The sequence below is a fragment of the Puma concolor genome, chromosome D3 (assembly GCF_028749965.1).
Source record: "Puma concolor isolate L17-30 chromosome D3, mPumCon1.1.hap2, whole genome shotgun sequence".
Taxonomy (NCBI): Eukaryota; Metazoa; Chordata; class Mammalia; order Carnivora; family Felidae; genus Puma; species Puma concolor.
Window position 1 is genome coordinate 19,492,027 of NC_141678.1, and position 15,995 is coordinate 19,508,021.

At 41.7% G+C, this 15,995-nt stretch overlaps 1 protein-coding gene across 3 annotated transcripts in view; it reads right to left on the reverse strand.

Annotated features, from left to right (window-relative positions):
• SPECC1L (sperm antigen with calponin homology and coiled-coil domains 1 like) overlaps positions 1-15,995 on the reverse strand; it is a 142,861-nt gene that overhangs the window by 43,919 nt on the left and 82,947 nt on the right. For all 3 annotated transcript variants that reach the window (XM_086681977.1, XM_086681976.1, XM_086681978.1), the window contains one exon: positions 12,561-12,651. In XM_086681977.1, coding sequence (XP_086538103.1) covers positions 12,561-12,651 — 91 coding nt within the window. The remainder of the gene's footprint in view (positions 1-12,560; positions 12,652-15,995) is intronic.

Here is a 15,995-nt window from a genome sequence, read left to right on the forward strand (position 1 = left end):
CAGGCTCCGAGCCATCAGCCCAGAGCCTGACGCGGGGCTCGAACTCACAGACCACAAGATCGTGACCCGGCCGAAGTCGGACGCTTAACCGACTGCGCCACCAGGCGCCCCCACCCCTTACATTTAATGAAGACTTAGCCTCACTGTCCAAGAATGGCCCTATAGCAAACATATTTTAACAAGGGAAAAGACAAGATTTACTGTACATTAGTCAAACAGGTCATTCACCACTTCTTTTTAAGAACCAACAATTAAAAAAAAAAATAGTTCCTCTCAGAATGTCATGATGTCAAAAGTAATGGCATATGGCACCTTTCAAGGATAGCACCTCTGTTATTCCAAAATTTATTTTCTAAGTGTATAAAGAACATTTGGTTCTAATTACACACAACTTTGAGAAGGATGAACTTCATTTCTTAAGGAAGACAGGACTTACACAGCCTACAGTCATTACATCTTCCCAATCCTGAACAAATATCACCTTTGTACGAAGAGCCTGCAAGCAAGCATCAATCAGAATTCTGAACCCTGTCTGCAGTTGGCACTCATCCTCACAGGAAAAGCATATTATGCACAACGTCTGACAGACAAAACAAAGTTAGTAGAACACGGAAATAGTAGGAAACAGAAATCAACATTTTTAATTTAATCAAAATTTCCATTTTACGATTCTGCAGCTAGTCATTTCCCTAAATTCTTAATCTCCCAAAACACAGCAAATGAAGCAAGTGAAAACAAAGGTTGTACAGACAAATGAATCCAAACACGTAGCATGCTGGCCAAGGCCAGAAGCCCTTGCCATTCTCTCCAGGGAAAGTGTTTCTAAATTACCTGACTTCTTTCTCTTTAACACTGCACACCACAGGCACACAACTGAAACAAAGTTCACGATTCCTTTGCTCAACGCTGGCTAAGTCTTTTCTTGCTGCATGTCTAAGGATCCAAATGTGTCTCAAGTCAGCAGATGGTGCCCTACCACATACCAACACCTACTTTTTGAAAATGTACAAAATTGTACTGAAGCCCCAGTTCGGTTATTCTTTTCAAAATTATTTGTGGTAAACTCAACAGTCACAACACAGCCTGCAGCCATTCCATGAAGTATTTTCACTGTGAGACTCACACTCACTCAGAGGCACTTGCCCCAGTGGGAGCACATGTCCAAAGACTCTTGCTGTAAGCAGCTGGGTTCCACCTTCATGTCATACTGTCAGTTTATCTCTTTTCAGGAAGTAAGATTAGTGTATTACAGTCAAGTATGGCAAGCAGGAGAGATTATATTTTACAGTAATAGAGTCTATTCTATTGTCATATGGAGCTTTTCTTGTCTCTAATCCATTCATTAAACAAAAATCCCTTGGATGTCCACTACTCACTAGGCACTGGCTTGGTACAAAGGTCAGAGAAAGGAAGAGAAGAGGCAAGAAATGGGACTCAGAATCTAGAGCAGAAGCCAGGCTTCTTTAAAAAGTCTTTATAAGTGAGGGATGCTAGGAAAGAACAAGTACTCGGGACTCTGGAAACACAACAGGGGACGTGACCTGCTCTTGAGGGGAGGTCCGGAAAAGCCTCCCCAGGAAATAACATCTCAGTTCAGACAAGAAGGGTAATTAATAGCTTTTATACAGGCAAAGGAGAGGTTGGAGGACAGAGAGTGTTCCCAGCTGAGTGCTCAGCACATACCAAAACAACCCCAGGGTGGCTATGTTCAGAGGACGGGGTGGAGGAAAGGAGCAGATGAGGTGGCAAAGGCAAGCTGGAAGGGCCAGAGCAGGCAAGGGCAAGTATGCAGGTGATGCAGGCCAAATTAAGGAGTGTGGACTTTATCCTGCTGGCAGTGAGGAGCCAATGAAGGTTTTATTAGGAAAGCATCTTTGTGGATGAAGCGGAGTGAAGGGCAACAGTGCACGCAGGATGAGGAGTTAGACACTACAGGGGAGGGATGAGAACGACTTGGACTTGGGTCGTGCCGGGGGGATGGAGAGAAGTAAACAGCTTCAAGAGCTGTTCAATGAGGCAGAATCAACAGACTTGCTGACCCAATGGATATGGAGGTGATAACGGATAAGGTTCCACATACACAGACAAGAAAAGGGAAAAGTACTGTGGGAGGAAGATAGATGAGAACATGCTGAATTTGAGAACCCTATGAGAGATGCAGGGGAAGATGCAGAGCAACAGCGGGGGTTCAGGAGAAAAGTCAGAGGGGATACATCACGTTGGAAATTATCAGCACAGAGCTAATGAGAATGAACTTGGTGACCTGGGGGCCCTGGTAACCTTGGTCAGAGCAATCTCATACACTGGTGGGGACAAAAGTAAGGCAAGAATGTGCTGAGGAGTGATTGGGGAGAGAGGAAGAGGACAAGCTGTATAAGGGGAAGAGAGAAAGTATGGTAGCTGCAGGAGGTGGGGAAGGGGAGAGAATTCTTTCTCTTAACCTCGGTGAGATGTGAGCATTTTTAAATGACAGTGGAAGGGAGCCAGTAGAGAGGGTAAAGTTGAAGATATAGGAGAAGGGGGTAATAGTCCAAGGCTAACAGCATCTGTGAAACCTAAGGGGATGAGATCCAGGGCTCAGAGGAAGCGATAACCTACATAGAAGTGTTCTGTTTACCTCCAACAGACAGGCTGTGATAACGTGAGCATACTAGGTCTGCTCCTTAATTCTCTTATTTTAGAAATCACAGAAATAAACAGGTACAGGCAGTTGTCCCTATATTGTCTCCCCAAACAAATTTACAGGCAAAATAGTGGGTTTAGAAATAGGAGCCTAAATAGCCAATTTCTGTTCAGAGAGTAGTTCCAAATAGACCGATGCTCCTGCCAAAAACAAGTACAAAATCTGAAGAAAAAAAAAGAAAAGAAAAGAAAATCAACCACTTAAAGACACTAAAGAGAATCCAAAAGCAGGCAGAAGAGGAAAGAGCAGGGGGCAAATTTCCCAGTTTATGGCTACAGGCATGAGTGTAGACCCCAGCTAAGGCCACACAGGGCAAATGGTAGAAAACCCGCAGCTTTACTGCCTTGAAGAAGCAGAAGATATATTTCAGGACAACCAAAGATGCTGGAAAAGGAGGGAGTAGAGGAAATACCAGAAAGAATCACAAATTCTGTATATAAACTCTGCCCAAATCTCTCACTGACCTCCGAAAACCACAAGCACAGATTCTAAGGAGTTGAATTAAGGACAAAATAACTGAACAGGTATTTCAAGTGAAGGAAAAGAGAGGTTGGATGGAGTTCGAGGTGAGCCAAGTTAATTCCTTGCTATCAAACTCCAATTTTCTGCACAGGAACAAAATAGAAAACAATCTCTACAATGTGTGATTCACACCACCCAGGATACAATCCAAAATTACTGGACATACACAGAAAGAGAAAAAACTGACCCACACTCAAAAGAAATGGAAACCACCCAAGGATGACCCATGTGTTGAATTAGCAGAAAAGAATTTTAAAGCAACTATTATTACAAACATGTTGAACATTATAAAAGAAAATATGTTCTCAACAAATGAATAAATAAGACATTTCAGCTGAAAGAGCTGCAAGAGTATGAGACCAGCCCTAGCTGAGATGCAATGCAAAGGCAGCCTAAAGCTGAATTTGGAGCAGACATTGAGAAAACTCCCAAACACCAGCCCCTCTCTAAACACTAGGATTACTGGAGTAACTGGAAGGCTGCTATGCACTGAGGACATCACAGCAACTTAACAAAACTCAAACCCAACCCAGCTCCTGCACAGATTAACTCAAACTCCCACACTAAACAACTAATGGAGACAGGTGCCCGTGTCAAGGCAAAAAAAAAAAAAAAAAAAAAAAGAAAAAAGAAAACAATCTACTGCCCTATACAAGATGTCCAGCTTTCAATAAAGAATTCATACACAGAAAGCAAGAAGAAAAAAAAAAAAGAAACCAGTAAATCCAGTTCACTATGTCAAGGCACAAAGTAATCAGTAAAACCAGACTCAGATATGGCAGAATGTTGGAACTATTGGACAGGGCATTTGAAGTACTATGATGAATATGTTAAAGTCTCTGATGGAAATAGTAGACAAACATACAAGACCAACTAGGCTTTCCTATTTGTTTTTAGCTTATGGTTTCGATCTCTCTGCTGAAATTAGACAAACAGAACTGTGAGAACCATGTCTCCGGTTACTGCTAAACACCCTACAATGCAGAGAAGAGAATGAATTTTACTGGATACAATTTTTTTTTTAATCAACCAGAACTGGGGGGGGGGGGGGGTGGGGGGGATAAAATGCAGACTGTGACAAAATTAACCTAACTGTATTACAGAAGCATGATATAACCACATTGAGAGTGATGAAAAAAGGGGCTGATCTACGTATCTTTAAGAAAACAGGGGTTTTGACTGGATACTCTAAGGTTAAACACAAAATGAACTGTGTGCACTGTACTTTGGTAGATTTGCTTCTCACGGGGGTATGGTGTAGCAACTTTGAAACTACTGCATACAAACAGGAGGGTTCAACAAGTAAGTCAATATATTGTAGATAATGAGAGCCAGGTTTCTCATTGTCGGGAGAAAGAAGGTATAAATAAGGAATAGGAAAAAGCTTAGAATGCACCCTTTGGTGCTGGCTTGGGAGTCAGAGACATCAGCACAAACTCATGGTTTTTGATATAGAAATAATACATATGTGTATGTACACATGGGTTGGTATACATGCAAAGTTTTCCTAGCTCCATCCAGAGAGGGACAGGAGGCATTGAAACCTCAATGAGCAAAAAGCCAGCACCCAGATCTTGTTTTCAAATACTATTCTCTAATAAAAGTAAGCAGGGATCCTTGGAGAAGTGGTTAATTCCAGAGCTAGTAGAGGAAAAAGAACAAGTCTGGATCACTTGGTGCCCAAAAGTAAGAAAGTGCTTTTGAGGGGAGGGGGGCTGTGTCAAAAGAGCAAGGAATCAATGTGAAAGAGTTCCCAGTGGCTCCCAAGTTGAAATAATTTAACAAAAGAAATAACAGTAAGAGATTACAACCCAAAGAATAAAATAAATGCCCATGAGTCTATACTAATACAAATAAATGTTACAAATAAAACAATAGATATAATAATATAAATAATTCCTTACAGAAAGAAAGAAAACAAAATCATGGTATAGAACACCACAGTAATAATTACTGCAGGCAAAATACACAAACAGATGCTAAAAGCAGTGAAAGAAAGTTTAAACAGGAACAGTATATTTATTAATTACCAGCAGCCAACCATCTTAACCAAGTGATCATGGCCAACATCGCCAGTAGTAAGATGTACTGACCTTACGTGCCCCTGATATGATGATACCCTGAGAAGGGCACCTCACCTCTGTCGGGGTGCTTTCCCGACAGTACACAACCTCAACCCCATCAGAAGGAAATACCACACAAACCCATACTGAGAGATATTCTAATAAGTTCACTGGTTAGTATTCTTCAAAGTCATGAAAGAGAAAGACTGATAAACTGGTGGAGACTTTAGGAGGTAAGACAACTAAGTCTTAAAGTGGGGCCCAGGATTTGACCCTGGAATAAAAAATGGGCAGCAGTGGAAAAACTGGTGAAATCCAAAGTCTGTAGTTTAGTTCATAATATTGTAATGATACGGATTTCTTATTTTTGATAACTGCCCTATGGTTGTATAGGATGCTCACATAAGGGAAGCTGGGGAAAGAGTGTAAGAGAGTTCTGTAATATTTTTCCAACTCTTCTGTAAGGCTAAACTTATCTCAAGAGTTTAAAGGCTGAGAGAACACCATAAATAAATATTGCACTGCATGCTCAAGTGTACCGACTGCAACTTACCTTGAAAAGCATTAAAAAAAAAAAAAGCATTAAAAAAAAGATGGATGGAGGGATGGATAAATATGATAAAGTGAACACAGCAAAATGCTATAGCATCTAGATAGTAAGATGTGGGTTTCCACTATATAATTTCTTCCAACTTTTCTGTATGTTTGAAATTTTTCATAATAGTATGCTGAGAAAAAAATATGAGCCTAGATACTCTGGTTTATCAAGACAAATACCAAGAACTACAGAGAAAAAGAAGGGAAGGGCAGGGGCGGAGAAGGGGAATGTTTCAAAGTGAATAGGTAGATACTCACTAGACTATAAATAAAAGAGGGTAGTGTAGTAGTATGTCTATTTGAATTTTCCCTAGGAATTGTGCTGCTAGAGCTGGATCTAGGGCTGGATCAGATCCAGAATCTGATTTAGATCTATCCTCTGAAGAATGAAAATTACTGTGAAACTTTGTAAACAGAAAGCTCTTTTGCTTTTACTTATATTAACTTAAAAGAGACTATAACTTTTAACAAAGATTTGGCTTTCTAGTAAAACCTCCTTTGTATCACATTTATTATATGCACCCTTACCATAAATAAATGTTTTCAAAATACTGTGTTTTGAAACTTTTTTACATCTCTAGATTTAAGTAATACAATTTAAACAGATGATAAGAGTTTAAGAATAAGATGATAAGAGATAAGAATTTCTTGGGGCGCCTGGATGGCTCAGTCGGGTAAGCATCTAACTCTCGATTTCAGCTTAGGTCATGGTCTCACAGTGGTGGGATCGAGCCCCACGTGGGGCTATGTGCTGTCAACATGGAGCCTGCTTGGGGTTTTCTGTCTCCCTCTCTCTCTGCCCCTCCCCGGCTTGTGTGTGCACATGCACTCTCTCTCTCCCTCAAAATAAATAAACAAACATTAAAAAAAAAGAAAAAGAAAAAAAGAGTATGAATTTCTTTGCAGCACCTGGGTGGCTTAGTTGGTTTGAGTGTCCAACTCTTGATCTTGGCTCAGGTCATGATCTCAGGTCAGGATCAAGCCCTGTGGCAGGCTCTGCACTAAGCATGGATCTGCTTAAGACTCTGACTCACTCATTCTCTCTCTCTTTCTCTCTCTCTCTCTCCCCCTCCCTCTCTCCCTCCATTCCCCCCACCACTCACTCACACTTGCTCTAAAATAAAATTTTTTTTCATAAAGTATGAATTTCTTTACAGAACATAACTACACTTGGATTAATCAACTTTCACAGATACCAAATATCTGAGCCATGACACAGGACACTCACCAGGTCACCCTGATACTAAGCAAACCTAGGTTCCCCAACCACCTGCAACATCCAGCTGAGGTCTTTTGCTTAACACTCTGGACCTTATAAGATCACTGTGCAAGTGGGGACAGTAAACACCTTTTCAACCACCTGTATGCATGTATCTGGTTAGCAGATCTATCCTTTCCTGCTTACTAGGCCATAAACACTAACTCATATCCTATCTACAAAGAGTCACTGAGGGGGCACAATCATGACCCTAACCAACATTACCAACCAAACAGCATTTGATTAGTCCATTTATGATAAGATTTCTCGACTGAAACATTTTTCTGCAACTGACACATAAGCATGATGCTAAAATAGAGCAAACACAAAACCCCTATACCTGTTATAATACGCTTAACTGACAAAAACACCAAATTCTCTAACTTAAGTGTAGTAGAACAAGAGGCAGCACCTTTTAAAATTTTGGTAATGAAGCCACTGAAATTTTCAAAATGAAAATTATACATTGTTCTTTAATTTATGTCATAATAAAAGAAACCATCAAGGAAGAAAAGTGCTTCAAGAGAGAGCCTAGAAATCCTACTCTCTTATCACAGTTTGGATAACCATGGTGGCTTTTTATGACCAAGAATCACTTGGTTGTTCTTAGTTGCTGGTTGTTTTTTTTTTTTAAGTTTATTTTGAGAGAGAATGAGAGAAAGAGTGAGCAGGGGAGGGGCAGAGAACAAGGGAAAGAGAATCCCAAGCAGGCTCTGTGCTGTCAGTGTGGAGCCCAACACAGGGCTGAATCCCACAAACCATGAGATAATGACCTGAGCTGAAGTCAAGAGTCGGATGCTTAACCAAATGAGCCACCCAAGCCCCCTAGTTGTTCTTTGTTTTATACGTGGTTTCTTTCTCTAATGACTGTTTAAAATAAAAGATCACACTATCAACAAATTCTCAAATAAAATTCACCTAAGTAAAGGGGTGCCTGGGGGCTCAGTCAGTTGAGTTTCTGACTTTAGCTCAGGTCATGATCTCGCGGGCTCGTGAGTTCGAGCCCCTCATCAGGCTCAATATCAGCATGGGAGCCCACTTCAGATCCTCTGTTCCCCTCTCTCTCTCTGCCCATCCCCTGCTTGTGTTCTCTCTCTCAAAAATAAACATTAAAAAAAAAAAATTCACCTAGGTATGTTGCCCACTCTCTCTTGTATTTGCGCTGTTTCAGCTAAGCCCCATGAAGCACAGTCTAAAGTGGAGAAGGAGACCTGAATTAACACAGACTGACCACATACCCCCATACCCAATAGCATTATCATTTGATACATTACCAGATAATAAAATGAGGAGAACCAGGGAAATGTTGCATTCAAAAGAGCCCTGGAGGCATTTAACACATTTAGTCTGTGTCAATAACCTTGGCCCACCAACCTTCCACACCCCCATTCTGTACCCACAAAAGCCAAGTTAATAGGAAAAACTAAATAATATTCTTTACCCAATTTCCCCAATTTGTCCTTTCCCAGAATTACTTGGGGTGCTTAAGAAAATGAAGTTTCCAAGCTCCCTTTCCTAGAGAGTATATGGCAGTAGATCTGAGGTGAGGCCCAGGATTCCCTATTTTACAAAACGACTCAAGTAAGTCTTGTCAACAAGTAGGTTCAAGAAACACTGCAGGTGCTGGCTTTCCCCAGTAAACCTTGCCTAGTTGCGAGCCGATCAAGAAGAGCCTGGGAAGGTAGCTGCTGAAAGGGGAGAAGGCTCCCATGGTCAGCTTCAGCATGGCCTTTGGAAGCTTGGAAGGCCCTGAGTCACTTCTCACTGCAGCATGGGGCATCCCCATCTTTCTCCAACTGTGACATGGGGACTCGGTTTTTTCTGGTGTCCAAGGATCACCTCAAGGCTCTAAAGATAGGGGTCTCTCCCATAGGCCTGTCACTGGCCCAGGGTTATTTTATACATATTCTCAAAGGCTGTGGTATCGTGGCTCCTGGCTCCAACTGAACTTGGCGCTGACTGCAGACTTTATTGATAGAACTAGGGCACATGCAACAGGCAGCTGAGTGGGAGTGCTCCTGAACCCTTGGCTTCTATTTTTGTCCTAAGTGCCTGCAGCTTATAGATGCCCAAAACATAACGTGTAGTGATGCTTTCTCACAACCACCTGCCGGCAGCTAAGCAAAATTCTAGAGACCTTGGTTGCCTTGCAATGAACTAAAATCTTGTACTCAGACAATAAAGAGCCATCCTTCTCAGCCTCTTGTGCTATTAAGTTCACACATAATAGTAATAAAATCTAACAGTGGGCATTTACTGTGGACTAAAATCTATGCCAAGCCTTTTACAGGCTTTAACTTCATTCACTCATCTTACAATTTATTATCAAGAGCCCAGTACTTTGTAACAAGTGCTGAGATACTTCAGTGAACCAAACAGACATAAATCCTTGAAATCACGGACCTCCCGGTTTAGGGAGGAGGCAGACAATAAAAGTTACAGACAAGTCAACTATGTAGCCTGCCCGAAGGGATAAGTACTAAGTTAAAATTTTTTAAAGGGAAGAGGGGTCCTGGAAAGGGCATGTGAAGGAGAGTGTGGTTTATAATTTTAAGTATGGCATGCAGGGTCCAGCTGAGGTGAGACTACAACACCTCACCTGAACTGAAGGAAGGCAAGACTGGGCTGTCCGGACACACAGCAGAGCACTCCAGCAGCAGACACGCCAGCCCAAGGCTCCTCAGTCAAGAGTGTGCCTGAGTGCCCAGGGAGCACAAGGAAGCCCATGTGGCTGAGTAGAGTGACTGAGAGAGAAATGTGGGAAGGCCAGAGAGGCAACCAAGGCCACACTGGGAGGGCCTAGAGACCACTAAGAGAACTCTAGCTTTTCTTCTGAGAGAAATGGGGAGCTAGGGGAAGGTTTTGAGTAGAATGACGTGTTACAATTTCTATTTTTCAAGATTACGCTGGCTGAAGGGTTAAGAATAGACTGTGAGGGGGATTAAGAATCTTTTTGCCAGAACCCTTGTGAGAAATGATGGTGGCTTGACCAGGGAGATGGTGGTAGAGGGAAGAGCAATGCTCCGAATCTGGATGCAGAGCCAATGGAGCTTCCTAAAGAATGAAACAGTTTTGGGGCGCCTGGGTGGCGCAGTCGGTTAAGTGTCCGACTTCAGCCAGGTCACGATCTCGCGGTCCGTGAGTTCGAGCCCCGCGTCAGGCTCTGGGCTGATGGCTCAGAGCCTGGAGCCTGTTTCCGATTCTGTGTCTCCCTCTCTCTCTGCCCCTCCCCCATTCATGCTCTGTCTCTCTCTGTCCCAAAAATAAATAAATGTTGAAGAAAAAAATTAAAAAAAAAAAAAAAAAGAATGAAACAGTTTTGTAACTTTGTAATGGTGACAGATGGTATCTAGTAACTAGACTTATTGTGGTGATCATTCTGTAAGGTATACAAATACCGAATCATTGTGTTGTATACTTGAAACAAATACAATGTTACATGTCAGTTATACTCCAATTAAAAAATGGATTTGATCATGAAAAAAAAAAGCCACATAGTTCTCACATATGGGGTCTAAGATAAAGAAGGGGGTTAAGGATGACTCCAATAAAACTGCCATTAACTGAGACGGAGAAGACAGATTACAGGTAGAACAAGTTTAGGAAATGCGAGAATCTTGTACTGGACACACTCAGTCTGAGAGCATTCAATATCAAAACGGAGATATTGAATAGGCAACTGGATAGATGAGTCTAGAGTTAGGGGAGAGAAACAGACTGGAGATATCCATTTGACAAATAACAGTTAAAGCCATGAAAAAGAATATAGTAACAGCGTGAGTACAGAGAGAGAAGAGAGGCCCAGGGACTGAGCTCAGAGGCACACCACCACTGACAGGTCATGGAAGGGGAGCAAGCACAGGAGATGGATGAGCAGCCTGGGAGGGAGGGAGAAGACACAGGAATGGGCATCACAGAAAGCAAAAAGAATATCCCAGAAAAGGGAGTGCTCAACAGGGCCACATGCTGCCTACAGTTCACAACAGATGAGGACTGAGAGGTTAGAACCACAACATCACTGACAACCTTGACAGAAGCAACCTTGGTGGAATGGTAAGGGTGAAAGACGGAGAGTGGATTTAAGAGCCCGGGAAGAGAGAGATTTAAGAAGTTTGTGATTATTTCCAATTCACAGATGAGAAGACAGCCTCAAAGAAGTCAATGGCCAGGACACACGAGGCTGATGATATATGCACTCTACACATACATAATCCTTAATGAATTCATCTGGGAGGGAAGGGTGAGAACATGGTCAAGATGTAGACAGAGACTTGATACCTTCTATTCTTTTTTCCATTAACAAAAGGACCTTCTGAGAGGAGAAAAGACCTCAAGTCATGATTGATGAAGGCACCAGGGCAAAGAAGCAGGGGTAGAAGGCAAGCCTTTGTACAGGGAAGGGAGCAGCAGCATCATCTTGTGTTCCATTGTCCCTAAATATGGGCACAACCAGTTCATCTGAACATTGAAGACTGGCTGCAAAGGGCCAGTTCCATTGCCAAAAGGAATGCCTCCTGCACCAGGTGCTCCATGGAGTCCATAGAGCATCCTCTGGGTTCTTTAAAGGGTTAATTCTCTCAAGTCTGCTTATTTCCTCCCCAAAACTGCTGAAACTTTGTAGTCTCACGCTTAGAAGCTACCTGCCACAACCAAGAAAATGTGCAGAGAAACACATGGAGGTGTCCAGCATGCATCAGTGAGAAGAGCTCCAGGCTCCTGAGGGATGTGCACCCCTGAGCACATCCATGCCTACCGCAAAAGAAGTCCGACATCTGCATCTCACAGCACCATCCCCAATGCCAGAAACCATTTCTCCAGTGCACTTCAGCACCATACAGGAAGAGGCAGTGTAGATAAGAGAAGGAGCTCTCACTTCCAAAGGCAGGAGATGTGGGTTCTGGTACTGGCTCTACCACAAGCTGTGTGAAAATGGCCAAACCCCTTACCAGTGGACAAAGGAATGGACCTTCTCTGGACCTCATGTCTCAGAGTCTCAGTTTCCTCTTGTGGACAGTAATACAGAATACAGAGGTTGAAAGAATGGGCTTTTTGGTCAGGCTGCCTGGGTCCACTATTCATGAACTATGTTAACCTGTGTTAAATTATTTAACTTTCTGAAACCTCATTTTTAGTAGCTATAAAATGCAGAGGCCAGTACGTACCCCATGAAGAACTATGAAAACAAAGTGTCCAGTAATGGTGTGGACCCTCCACTGCCTACTGTAATGCTACGAGAGAGCTGTCTTCCAAGATGCATTTATTAATAACTAATCTCCCCATCTATAACTAAGACATATAATTAGTAAACTTCTGATAAAGATATATACCAGATCAGTTGAAATAATGTCAAGAACAAAGAAAATCAAAATTTATTTAGCCAAAAAAGTCTAAAGAATAAAAAATGAATAGCGAAAGTGAAAGACTGTGACAGATATACCTTGAACAGGGATCTCCCCATAGTTTGGTCTCTTATCTGACAGCGCTGTCAAGGGTTTGGATGCAGAGATTGTACCACTTATAGAATGTCTCTGAAATCATAAGATAAACGGTATCAAAGTTAGCTTAAATCTAGAGCTGGGACTCACAAATAAAGTCAATGTTGTAGAGAGTAAATATTTAGTTATGAATTTGCATAATTCTTTCCACATGATTATAATAAGACTAACCATACACACACTTACAGGCATATAATGCAAATCAATACACTATTTTAAAAATTCACAGAAATATCCCATGTGCCCATTACTGTTTACCCCAATGGTAACATGTACAGTATAATATCACAACCAGGATACTGACATTGATACACACAAGATAGAGAACATTTGCATCACCACAAGGATGCCTCCCATGACTTTTGTATAGTCATACTTTCCTTCCCCACATCACTGACCCCTGGTATTTTGAGTGTGATCTCATTATTTTGTTTAAAGAAAATTCTTAAATATTACATACCAATCAGCTAAATATGAAATGTGCTCCTACTACAACTGCCCCAGTACAACCCGTCATCTTGATCCAGCACCACTGCAGTGGCTTCCCCACTGGCTTCCCCATCTCTGATCTTATACCTTCTCTCCTCTGCTTCATCTCCTGCCATCTCTAGGTAATGCTCAAATACCACCAAACTACTTATTTTCACACAGTCCATGGTGTTTACATCTCTGTCCTTTCTGTCATGCTTATTTCCCCAGTCTTTTTTTTCATCTAGTGAGCATCAAACTACTTATTTCATATTCCCAGGAGAAAAGTATGCACGGCTCAACTTCATATCCTTATCAACAGTTGATATGGTCTTTTAATTTTAGCCATCTGAAAGGGTACATAATGGGATCTTATTGTAAATTTAATTTTTATCTCCCAGTGACTAATGATGTTGGACATCTTTTCATGTGTTTACTGGCCATTTGTGTATCTTCTCTTAGGAAGGGACTTTTAAAATCTTTTGTCTGCAGGGCACCTGGGTGGCTCAGTTGGTTAAGCATCTGTCTTTGGCTCAGGTTGTGGTCTCGAAGTTTGTGAGTTCGAGCACAGACCCTGCTTTGGATTCTCTCTCTGCCCCTCCTCTTCCCTCTCTCTGGCGCTCGCTCTCTCTCTCTCTCTCTCTCTCTCTCAAAAATAAATAAATAAACATCTGTCTTTGGCTCAGGTCGTGGCCTTGCAGTTTGTGAGTTCGAGCACAGACCCTGCTTTGGATTCTCTCTCTGCCCCTCCTCTTCCCTCTCTCTGGCGCTCTCTCTCTCTCTCTCTCTCTCTCAAAAATAAATAAATAAACGTTAAAATCTTTTGTCTGCTATTTACTGGTTTGTCTTCGATCAAGAAGACAAATACATCTTGGAATACAAGTGTTTTGACAGATAAATGTATTGCAATCATATTCTCCCCAGTCTTTCATCTCTTAATGTTTTTTTTGTTTTGTTTTGTTTTGTTTTTTTTTTGAAGGAGAGAGACAGAGCATGAGCGGGGAAGGAGCAGAGAGAGAGAGAGAGAGAGAGATACAGAATTAGAAGTGGGCTCCAGGCTCTAAGATGTCAGCACAGAGGCCAATGTGGGGCTCGAACTCACAAACTGTGAGATCATGACCCGAGCTGAAGTCAGACACTCAACTGACTGAGCCACCCAGGCACCCCTCCAGTCTTTCATTTCTTAATTATCTCTCAGAGCAGTTTCAAATATTGATGCCCAATTTATTACTTTCATTTTATAATTCATTCTTTTTGTGTCCTAAATTAGAAATCCTGGCCTTCTCCAAGGTCAGGATGATTTTCTCTAATGTTTTCATTTAGAAGTTTTGTAGCTTTAGCATGTACATTTAGGTCTACAGTCAATTTCAGGTTTTTTTGTTTTTGTTTTTTTTTTTTAAGTTTATTTTGAGAGAGAAAGAGAGACCATGGGGGAAGGGCAGAGAGAGAGGGAGAGAGACAGAATCCCAAGCAGGCTCTGCACTGTCAGCATAGAGCCCGATGCGGGGTTCAAACTCATGAACTGTGAGAGCATGACCTAAGCTGAAATTAAAAGTCGGACACTTAACCAACTTATCCACCCAGGAGCCCCAGTTTCAGTTTTTATACATGCCTTGAGGTAATGGTTGTGGTTATTCTTTCCCCATGTTGATTCTAGCTGTTCCAGAATCCTTTGTTGGGAAGGCTATCCCTCTCCATTGAATTACCTGGGCACCTTTGTTGAAAATCAACTGACCTATTGCTGGATTTTCTATCTATTCTGCTGATCTAATGTCTATGTTTAAACTTACGTCAATAACTGCAACTTCTGGTACTCTAGTTATTTGTGGGATGGGGAGTTTACCAGCTTAATAAAGACTTTGTAAAAATGAATAAATAAACAAACTAGGTTGGTACCACACTGTCTTGATTACTGTAAGTGTTGTAATCAGGTAGTATAAGTCCTCCAAATTTGTTTCCTTTTTTATCCCCCAGATGCTCTGGATATTCAGGGTCCTTTGAATTTCCATATAAATTTAAATTTTTATTATCAATTTCTACAAAATAGCATGCAGGACTGTCATTGGGATTGTGCTGAATCTACAGATCAACGTAAGGGAGAACTGTAAGATAATAACAACGAGTCTTCCAATCCATGAATATATCTCTCCATTTATTACTTAATTTCTCTCAGCAATGTTTTATACTTTGCACTGTACAGATCTTGCACAGTATTTTGTTAAATGTATTGCTAAGTATTCCAATTAAAAATTTTTTTTAATGTTTATTTATTTTTGAGAGAGAGAGACAGAGTGCGAGCAGGGGGAGGGGCAAAGAGAGAGGGAGACACAGAATCCGAAGCGGGCTCCAGGCTCTGAGCTGTCAGCATAGAGCCCGACACGGGGCTCAAACTCATGAACTGTGAGATCATGACCCCAGTCTAAGTCAGACACTTAACCCACTGAGCCACCCTGGCGCCCCAGTATTTCAATTTTAAATTATTCACTGGAGTGACTAGATCTAAGAGTTAGCAAGAGGGGTCCTCAAGACATAGCTAATCTTTTTATAACCTTACCTTGTAAGTGACATCCCATGCCTTTTGCCACACTCTATTCATCAGAAGTGAGTCAGGAAGTCCAGCCAACATGGTTCCATAAGAGTGTGACTACCAGGAGGTGAAAGTCACTGAGAAGTATTTGAGAGGTTGAGTACCCCAGTTACTCATGGATCTCCTAGGTCTTTTTGAGCTTTATTTTTAAGGTCTTTTAAGGTAGGTCTAGCATAGTGTTTACTCAAGAGCTGCTATTTAGTTCTACTTCATGGTGTGCCCCTTAGGGGTCTCTAATGAATGTTCCAAGTATTGCAAGATTTCTCCATGGTGACCAGTGACAACTCAAACGACTCCCTGCCCTGTGTGAACTATGGGAAGT